We start from the raw sequence: 10,600 nt of genomic DNA, 5'->3' as shown, positions 1-10,600 counted from the left end.
GCTTCTCTTTTGGTGATATGACTGCTGCCCTCTGCTGTCTTGGGGGTTAGAGGGCACTCAAAGGCAGCCAGAGAAGAGCTCAGAAAACTACAACAAAGCACCACGGGATCAGGATGAGTGAATACCAGATCTGTGTCATGCAGCATCTCCTCAAAGTCTTGGCTTACTTCCATAGGGAGGGGTGGTCTAGTGGGGGCTGTGGCCAGGGCAGTCCCCCACTGTCCCGCATTAGACAGAACTGCATGGCCTCCCACCAGACCCCTAGAGGCGTGATAGCCTCCTGGAGAAATCAAAGCTGCCAGCCTCCTCCTCCAGTCTTTGCTGCTCACTAGTAGGGCCCACTGACTCTGCTTTCCCTGCAGCCACAAGAGTGCAAGGGTCTCACATCTGGGTTTACTGCAGAAATGGATTTCGGGTCCCAGAACTGATCTGCTGCAGCCAGGGTAACCCTCCTGAACCCGTAACCTCCTGCAGGCTTTATCCCTTCTTGCTTAGTGGCAGGGTTCCCAGGGCAGCACCTCCCCTGCCCAGCACAGAGGTGCCATGGGCCTTACTGCTCTGAAGCTTCTAAGACCACTTGGACTGCAAGCACAGACAGACCGCTGTGTCATCTATCTTTGTTTAATGCTCTGGACCAGTTTAGACATTCAGAGACCCCAGCATGAAGGTAATGCTGCAGCAGCTTGGGTCTTGGGATCCCTGGGAGGTCAGGCAGTGTGTCGGTGACTGACCCCATGTTGTTGCCACAGTAGCCACCCCGGGATGGCTGGCAGAAGTTCTGCTGGTAGGTGGTGCTGGTACGGGGAGGCTGTATCTGCACAAAGTGGACAAGACGCTGAGGGAAGTCACTGACTCCTGGGCCTGACTGGAAATTGGCCTGGTAGGAGGATTCAAGAGGCCGCTGCTGGCTCAACTCCAGCTCACAGGGTGCCCAGCGCAGGAAGGTGTGCCGTTGCCACAGGCGGTCCAGGTCCTTCCGCCTTCCGATTCCCTGCAGCAGGCAGTAGGGGCCCTCCTCAACAATATGGGCCCTTGGCCCACAGTCCTGGTACCAACCACCTCTTTGGTCCCTCCCCAACCCAAGCCTCGTTGGTGATGCTTGGCTCCCCTGGCCTGTACCCCAGCCTCTTGGGCCTGCCTCCCCAGCCATGCCTTATATTCCAGCATGAAGCCTCCAGAAAGTCAGTGACCCCTAGGATATTTGTGCATTGTCAGGCAAAATGAAATCAAAGCAGAGGTACCACCTCTGTTTGGGGAATGGACTGTTTCCCAAATGAGAGAGGTTGCCAGGAGTCCTCCCTCCCCACAGTTTCTTATCCCCTCCACCCTACCTCAGCTTCAACTTAGGCTAGGGCCCTACCCACTCTCCTTTCTTCAGTACTCACTTTGTCGAAAGACGTACGGTTGTCATGCTTGGAAAAGAAGTGTCGCTGCACTGGCTCCTTTAAAGACAGAGAGAAAGAAGATGAATGCGGGAAAATGATGCTCACCTGCCCTTAAAGATCTTGCCTCAGAACCTATAATGGAGGGGAGGTGCCAGGAGCCACTACCCCTAAACTGCTAAACTTGCCAAAATCCTGAAAGAGCAGTTACAAATTAAGCAATGCCTCACTCCTAGGACGTCTCATGCTAGCATTTGCCTCCAAAGCAGAAGTCTCTTAGGGCTGCTGATTGAGGAAGGGATTGAGGCATCTTCTGAGATATCCGTCCATCTAGAGGGCAGTGGTTCAAGTTTCATGTCAGGCCCTTTAACTCTAGATTGTCCAGCACAGGCTTTGGTTCTCTCCTCCCCTCTCTCCACATTTAGTCCTTCATCAACAACCCAAACTCTAGGCCCTAAGTTCCACCTGGAAACTGCCATTTGTCTTTCTAGCTTGAGCTCTCTCCTGAACTCCAGACTCAATAGCCAACAGCCTACATATCTCCTTGTAAATGTCTTACAGGCATCTCCAAACACTTGACTGAGCTCTGGATCATTCCCCAATCCTACCTGTTCACAGCCTTCTCCATGTCAGATGCTGGTAGATAGATCCTGCCAAACAGCTTGGAGTCCCCTTGATTCTTTTCTTTCACACCCTATATCCAATGTGTCCAAAAAAATCCTGTTGATTACTCCTTCAATATGTGCCTGGGATTGGTCCACTCCTCAACATGTCTACTGCTTTCCCTGTTCCAAGAGCCACCTTATTCTCTTGCTTGAATTATTGCAAGAGCTTCCTACCTGGTTCCCTGCTTCCAAACTTTCCCCTCCGGTTTATTGTCCTCTTAGCAGGAATGATTCTTCTGATATGCAGATCAGATCACTTCCCTTGTTTGCTGAGAATCCACAATAGTTCCTCATGTTTATAAAAGCCAAAATCATCATAGTGGTCCATGAGATGCACACAATATTGATCTCTCCATTACCTAGAACCACCCTGGCATCCAGCTCCTCAAACACACCAGCAATTCCCACTTTGGGCCTTTGCACCACCTGTGCCTTCTGTCTGGGACTCTGCAGTCGGGCAGCTGGCTGTAGGACACCCCCTCACTTCCCTCTTAAAAGGGCTTCTTCGAGCACTGACACTAGCGGTGCCATCATCCTAGTGCTGCATTTTTCACATGGCATACTGTGTGACTACATAGTATGATGTTGCTTAGTGTCTAAGGCTCCTGACTAGAACATAAGCTCCTTATGGGCAAAGGTTATTATCTGTCTTGTTCACCTTTGTTTTTTTGTTTTTTTGTTTTTTTTCTTGCTCACCTTTGTAACTCCAACACTGAGCCCAGTGCCTGAGAAAATATGTGTTTGCTGTTTAATTAATGAGTAGGGTTCAGAAAGTCCCCAGAGTATTTCCTTTGGCCCAGGTGGAGCCAGAGAACCATGCCCTAACCCCAGGCAGAGAAAGACCACCTCCCAGGCCCCTAGACCTCAATAGGAATCTTAGGAATCTCTCCCAGGACCATCCACCTTGCCTTTGTGCCTGCTGTCTGCCCCCAGAGTTCCCTGTCCCCAGCCATTCAGCTTCTCCTGCTGCAGACCTGAATGAAGTGTCTGATCTGATGAGGTCAGTCTTGGCTGGGTTAGGATATGTGCAATGGCTGACAACAGGTTCCTAGATAAAAGGCTGAAGCTAGCTCCATCCCAGATTCCTGAATGAGAATCTTCTGTGGTATGTGTCTTTGACAAGCTCCCCTATCAGTACCTCCTGCCTTAGACAGCTGGTGTTGGTTTCCAAATAGAATAAAAGCTCCATGAAGGTGGGAAGCCAGCCAGCCTTACCTTTCATTCCTCATAAAGCAAACTGACACGACAGGGATTAAAAACCCGGGGCCTTTTAAAAAAAAATAGGAAAAAAAAATCTTCAGTATTTAGAACTAGGCAAAGAGTTCTTTGACTTGACACCAAAAACAAGAGCAATAAAAGAAAAAATGGATAAACTGGACCTCATCAAAAAATTTTAAAGTTCTGCTCTGTGAAAGTTTGTGTAAAGAAAATGAAAAGACAAGCTGCAGACCGGGAAAAAATATTTGCAAGCCAAATATCCAATAAAGGAATAATTTCTAGACTATATAAAGAATTCTCACAACTCAACAGTAAAATAACAATCTAATTAGAAAATGGGCAAACAACATGAAGCCATTACACTGAAGAGGATATACATATGGCAAATAACACGTGAAAAAAATGTTTGCCACCATCATTAAACATTAGGGAAATGCAAATTAAAATCACAATGAGATATCATGACCTACTTATCAGAATGGCTAAAAACAGACAACATCAAATTTTGGGAGAATGCAGAGAAAACAGATCACTCATACTTTGCTGATGAGAATGTAAAATGGTACAATCATTCTAGAAAACCATTTGACAGTATCTTCTAAAAACTAAACATACAACTACCATATGATCTAGCAGTTGCACTCCTGGGCATTTATGCCAAAGAAATGAAAACTTATGTTCACTCAAAAACCTGTAGCAGCTCTATTTGTGAGAGCCAAAAACTGGAATCAGCTCAGATATCTTTTAATAGGTGAGTGGTTACACAAACTGGTATATACATGCCATAAAATACTACTTAGCAATGAAGAGGAATGAGCCATGAATAACTGAGATGAATCTCTAGGAAATTATGCTGAGTAAGAAAAGCCAATTTCCAAAGATTGTATACTGTATCATTCCATTTGTATAACATTTTTGAAATGACAAAATTTTAGAAAGGGGAGATCCCTGGGTGGCTCAGCAGTTTGGCGCCTGCCTTCAGCCCAGGGCATGATCCTGGAGTCCCGGGATCAAGTTCCGTGTTGGGCTCCTTGTGTGGAGCCTGCTTCTCCCTCTGCCTGTCTCTCTCTGTGTCTCTCATGAGTGAATGAATATAATCTTCAAAAAAAAAAATGTTTAGAAAGGGAGAAGAGGCTGGTGGTTGCCAAGGATTAGGGACAGAGAAAGGGTGAAGTAGCAGGAAGCTGGTCATAAAAAGGCACTACCAGGGATACTTGGCGATGTTGGCCAGTATCTTAACTGTGGTGATGGATACACAAACCTACATAGGTAATAAAATTTTATAGATCTTAATACACACACAAATGAGTATAAGTAAAACTAGAAATCTGAGATAAGTGGATTGCATTAATGTCAATGTCCTGGTTGCAATATTATTCTATAGTTTTTCAAAATGTTATTATTGGGGAAAACAGGGAAAAGTATAGAAGGGATCTCTATTATTTCTCACAAGTTATGAATTTATAGTCCTTTCAATAAAAATTTCAATAATACTAAGGGTCTGTAGCAATTTCCAATTGACTCCCAAATTTCTTCTCCAACTCTATCTTTTGCTAAAGAATTGTACATAGCCTTAGAATGTGGATGCCACTATTGTTGGAGGCAGTTCTGACTCTGAAAACCCTCTCCCTCTCCCTCTCCCTCTCCCTCTCCCTCTCCCTCTCCCTCTCCCTCTCCCTCTCCCTCTCCCTCTCCCTCTCTCTCTCTCCCTCTCTCTCTCTCTCTCTCTCTCATATATATATATATATATATATATATATATATATAATCTCCCCTACTTCTGTTCCTGTGGGACAGATTGAGAGGATGTTCCAGTCTTTAGAATGACAGCTGCCACTGGGCCACTACAAACAACCAGCAGGAAGTCCTGTTTGCCTCTTGTCCTTGCACTACCCAGGTCCCATTACTTATATATATATATTATATATAATATATATAATATATACTAAATAAATATATATATATATATATAATATATATATATAGACTGACTTTGTGCTTGTGCTTTCAACACTTTCACAGTGGTTTTCTCCTCAGTAAGGAAAGTGTGCTTGATATGTTCATACATACACTTAGCATATATGGAACTACCATATGCCCTGCTGATGTGTTGTTTGTTTGTTTGTTTGTTTGTTTTAGACAACCTCATAAGAACTTTAGGTCTCACAACACAAATTTCTTGAAGTCCTCCTGGTCATATGCCATATGCAGATTTTGGTGCTTTCCCAACCTAGTTGGTATAAAGGTACACAATTCTATTACCAGGAGTTTAGGATAGCCTAGTTTTGTTAGAGGCTGTATGATAGGATGGCTTATGATGGTATATCAGATTCTGGGTCCTTCTGAATGCCTTTAGACACCATCCCCGGAAAAGAGAAACTCACTATTACAGTGGCGGAATAATGTATTGACTCATACTGACTCAAGTTTTGTTCCGACAATAGTGAGAGCCTGGTGAGAAGTGCAGTCATTTCCTTCCACCTAGGCAGTTCTGAGTATTCTTTTCTCTGGGGAGAATTTCACCTGCATCTTGGTTTCTAGGGCTCCTTTTCCATTGAGGTGATAAAACCCATGGTCTCTGAGCAGGTGGGGCTTGGGCTGGGGTTCCAGTTAAAGAAGCCTTGGAGGAAAGGTAGATTTCCGGGGGGTTGGCGGCAGTAGTTGCATGGGGGAGGGCTATGAGGGCCCCTGTGAAGCCTGGGCATTTCACAGTCAGTAGGGTGCTGAGTAAGGAACCCCTGTGACACACTGAGGTATGGAGGGGTAGGGCAGGGAGGGACACAACAATCATGGCACCATCAAGGAAGGACCCACTCCAAACCATGAGTCCCTGGGACTCTTGTCTGACCTTAAGAACAAACAGGACCAGAATTACATGTCCTAAGAGTTAGGCATGTGAAGGCTAGAAATAAATTAATCTGGCCTAGAAGAGAAAAAGAAAAAGAAGAAAAGAGAATTTTTTTTGCATCTCAATGACACAGGCAAAATTTCTACTTGCCCCAAACTAAACAGAAGTGTTATCACGTATTGAAAAGGTTTTCAACAATAATAGATGCAAGCAGCTGGCTGAAACCTGGTATCTCTCAGCTAATAGGAAAATAAAATGTGCACCTTCACCAAGCAATCCCACTAATTGAAAAAGCTTTAGGCATAGAGCCACCAGACTTGGCATTTATACAATCAACCTAAGACACATAGATTATGCTCTTTGGGACTGCTAGTAATGCTAGTAAATGCTTTATGTAGCAAGTCTTCAATTAAAACATATCCCAAAACATGTTCCCTACTTCTGTTCCTGGGGGACAGATTGAGAGGATGTTGTAGTCTTTAGAATGATAGCTGCCACTGGGCTACTACAAACACCCAGCAGGAAGCCCCGTCTGCCTCTGTCCCTACACTACCCAGGTCCCATTACTCTCAAGGGAAGGTGGCCCCAGAAGAGCAGTCTGGAGTTGCATTTGGACCTGGCTCATCTATAGGCAGTGTCAGGAAGCCCTTCCAACTGAGAATTCTAAGGAAATTCAGGCATGGTAGCCTCTAGGAGCCTGTTCTTGACCTGGGAAAATAAGTCAGGGAGAATTCAGATGGCAGATCAAGTAGGATCTGGCTAGAGGCTGGGAAGTAAGAAGCTGCAGTGGGCAGAGCATGTTCCAGACACTCCTCTAGGTCCCCTTCCATGTTCTCCACCCTGCTGTTGCCCAGGGGGGGCTGGTCTGAGTGCATTTTTCACCAGGCTGCCTTCCCTCTGGCCACTGGAAAACTCTGGGAGGAGATGGAGGGAAGGAAAGAGATGTTTCTTTTTTTTTTTTTTTTTAACTCCTTCCCAGACTAGCCCCCACCTGTCTGTGTCTCTCTACCCAAAATCACCACTCTTCTCTGGGTGGTTCTCTCCACACCTCCCTCTCCTTTTGGGTTCTAGGACCCATACCTTCTCCTGTCCCTTCAGTGACCGCTTGGTTGTTACCAACCTATGATACCACCTTTACCTGAGGTCCTCACATCCACTCCTTTGCATGTGCATTCTACTGAGTTCTCCTGTTTTGAGTAAGCTTTTTACCATTAGAACCTCAACTGATGCTCAGTGCCCCCTCTTTGTCTCCACTAGAAGCAGTAGAGGGTCTGGGCCCTGCATTCTCTCCTGTTCTCTGAAAGCCTTTTTCTAGCCACTTCTGCCATCACTCCTTTCCAGTCCTCCTTGGCTATGCATGTGGGTGGGTACCTAGACACTTTATATTCTGCTTCCCTTACCAGTGAAGGCCTCCTGAGCCCCTTGGACTACAAGGCTGACTGTGAATTAGACCATAGGTTTCCATGACATCAAGGAATCTGAGCTTGAGAGCCATTGTTGGCAAAACTGAAGGCTTACTTTCTGGGTTCTGGAAGCTCTCTCCCCATGGCCACCTACCCAAACTGGGCCCTGACCCTCCTTTCACCTAAAAGGAGCATTGAGAAAGACTGTTCAGCTTGGTACTAGCTCTTTTCCACCCTTTCTATAGGGGGAAGATCTGCCATTTCAGGGAAGAGTGGCCAGGCCACATGCATTTCCTGAGGATAAGCTGGCTTCAGGTGTCAGTCCAGCAGTGGTAGTTCTGGGGATGATGCTTTTGGGGTCCAAAAGCAGCAGAAACTGGTCCAGCCACCCCAGCTGCCCCCAGGGCTGCCTTGTACCTGACATCGCTGCAGGAACACTGCTGGAGGCTGGGGCTTGGCTGCAAGGCGGTATTCTTGAGCACTTTCACTCTTGAATTGGCCTCTGTAGTGCCCATAGAAGCCAGTGTTGTGCTATAATAAGGCAGGCATGAGGATGAATCCCTCCCAAACCCTGACTCTGAGTCTCAGACCCACAGGGTCCCCAGGCCAGAAGCCTCTCCTGGGAGCTACTGACAGAATACAAAGAATCTGAGGAGAGGGATACCTGTCTCCCATCCATCATTAGAACAGCTGGCCTTGGCTATACTGGCCCACCTGGGAGAGCTATGTGTGTGTAGAGAAAGGGTATATGTTTTTTCTTTTCTCTTCTTTCCTTTATTCCATCCTTCCCCCTCTTTCTTTCATTAGGCCTTAACATAAGCTGGGGAGACAACAGTGAAAGGACAGAAATATCCTGGCCCTTGTGAACTTTCTGGTGAAGGAATCAGACACAGCAAATAGAGTCAGGGAAGAAATAACCTGATGACTAGATCAAGAATGACAGGGAACAGGGATAGCCCCTCATGACAATGAGGGTGGGACCTGAACATGAAGAGTCAGCTGTGTGAGGAACAGCAGAGCATTCTATGTGATGGGAACCAAAAGAGCAAAGGTTCCAAGGCCAGAAAGAGAGAGATATGTTGGAAGAACAGAAAAGAACTAAAATCCTTATGACTAAAGGATTATGAGCAAACTAGTCAGGTTAAGGTCAGGGAGGGGCAGGGCCCACACAAGTTTAAGAATACGGATTCTCTTCTAAGACCAAAGAGAGACTTTTTGGCAGGGGAGGGGACCAGACAGGTTCTGAGTTGGGATTATTCAGAGCACTGAGAAGTTTTGATAACAGGGCCACTGGCTGGTGATAGGATCCTTCCCTGGAGGTTGAATGAATCCATCTTAGGCATCTATTGACAAAGTCATGAACACCTGTTTGCCACATACTTTGCTATTCTGGGGCAAGAAGGATACCCTCTGAAACTGGAGCACCTAAGCAAGAAATAAGCTTTTCAAAAGAAGTACTTTACCAACAGTAGTACCTTCTGGAGAGAATTTCAGAGACAGGGACTGGCAAAAGACAGAAATGAGCATTTATCAGGGTTCTAAGAAGGAGCTGTACTGTGTGGATATCATTAGATGGATACCTTGTGGACAACAGCCATGTCTAGCCAGGGAACTCCTAGAGCTGAACTCTTTGTCCTGAGAGTTCCCTGGAAAGGAAGGGTGTATCTGGTCCTCCATGATTATAGCCCAGTGAAGAAAGATGCTGTCCCAAGTTCAGCCTCTGGCCATCATAGCAGATTCCTATATATGACTGAGAAGCCTTTTATCTTCTCATCCCACTGAGGGTTTGGGTTGCCCAGCTTGTCTGACCATCTTTCTACTATCTGTTGAATGTGCTCTCTATTCAGTTTAGTTCAATATTATTTACTAGGCTGCCTTTACTGCATTCCAAGCAAGGGACTAGGCATGGGCTATAGAGGTGGAAAACAGTCTTTGCTCTCAAGATGTTCTGAGTATAGAGAGCAGTCAAACTTCAGAAGACCAAGCAAAGGATTACTAGGGGGACCAAGCAAAGAATTGGGAATAAATGGGGTGGCTAGAAGACTAGGAGGTTCAGCTGGTTAGCATGAGACCAGGACCCATGGAAAAAGACATGGCATCAGAAAGACTAAGTAGGCTCCAGGGGTGATCTTAGAATGGCAGAGGGGGCATGGGTCCTCCACCAGCCTGGATGCTGGATGAAATCTTCCTTACTAAATTTGTTCTCATGATTCATTCAAATTTCAGGTACTACCCCAGAGCCAGGAGCCAAGATTAAATGTAAAGTGCACTCTTACCCAGGAGCCTACTAACGCACTTTGCATCCTTCCAGGAAGTAAAAAGGCAAACTTTCCTCTTGTCTTTTTGAGGCTATGTCTGAGGTAAGAGACTCTCAGTGGTCAACTTCTTGTTGCTTAGTGACAAAGGGAATTAGGGAGTTGTGACTGCATAATGCTGCTGAGATTGTTGAGGCAGTGCCCAGCCTGCTACTCCTTTGTGCTTCCTGCTTGTTTTTACTTCGTGAGAAATCTGCTCCTTAGCATTAACAAATAGAAACATACTCCACAGTGGAGTGTAATGAACTCACAGTCAATGAAATATCAAAGAACATTTTATTTTATTATTTTTTTAAAATATTTTATTTATTTATTCATGAGAGACACAGAGATAGAGGCAGAGACACAGGCAGAGAGAGAAGCAGGCTCCTTGCAGGGAACCCAATGTGGGACTCGATCCCGGGACTCCAGGATCAGCCCCTGGGCTGAAGGCATGCGCTCAACAGCTGAGCCACCCAGGCGTCCCTTAAGAACATTTTAGAGGCAAATCCTGCGTTTTAAAATTGTGTAACCAGCTCCCGGCGCGGCGGCGGTCCCAGCTGCAGCGCGCCGCCTGGGTGGCTGGGCGGCCCATGGGCAGCAGAGAGGGCCACGATGACAGATTACGGCGAGGAGCAGCGCAAAGAGCTGGAGGCCCTGGAGTCCATCTACCCCAACTCCTTCACAGGCAGATGTCTCTCAGCTACCCCTGTATAGCTCCAGTCCTGTTCATGTTCTCTCTCACCATCAGTACAGCTGTGCTGTGAGGATGTTAAGGGGATGAGTGAAG

The 10,600-nt window shown here is 46.2% G+C and overlaps 1 protein-coding gene across 1 annotated transcript; it reads right to left on the bottom strand.

Annotated features, from left to right (window-relative positions):
- Window positions 1-607: 607 nt before the first annotated feature.
- Window positions 608-9,114, bottom strand: CIMIP7 (ciliary microtubule inner protein 7). The gene is made up of 4 exons (XM_025984249.2): window positions 9,097-9,114; window positions 7,934-8,047; window positions 1,386-1,442; window positions 608-1,012 (listed from the first exon to the last, which is right to left on the bottom strand). Exons 1-4 carry the CDS (start codon window positions 9,112-9,114, stop codon window positions 608-610), a joined length of 594 nt encoding a protein of 197 aa, XP_025840034.1.
- Window positions 9,115-10,600: the final 1,486 nt, after the last annotated feature.

Source organism: Vulpes vulpes, chromosome 9, assembly GCF_048418805.1.
Source record: "Vulpes vulpes isolate BD-2025 chromosome 9, VulVul3, whole genome shotgun sequence".
Taxonomy (NCBI): Eukaryota; Metazoa; Chordata; class Mammalia; order Carnivora; family Canidae; genus Vulpes; species Vulpes vulpes.
Note: the sequence above shows the minus strand (reverse complement) of the source record. Positions and strands in the feature narration are given on the sequence as shown.

Coding starts and splice junctions, on each gene's coding strand:
- CIMIP7 (XM_025984249.2), bottom strand. Junction 1,443..7,933: donor TGTTCCTGCAGCGATGTCAG/GTACAAGGCAGC, acceptor CTGTCTTTAAAG/GAGCCAGTGCAGCGACACTT. Junction 1,013..1,385: donor ACCGTACGTCTTTCGACAAA/GTGAGTACTGAA, acceptor ATTGTTGAGGAG/GGCCCCTACTGCCTGCTGCA.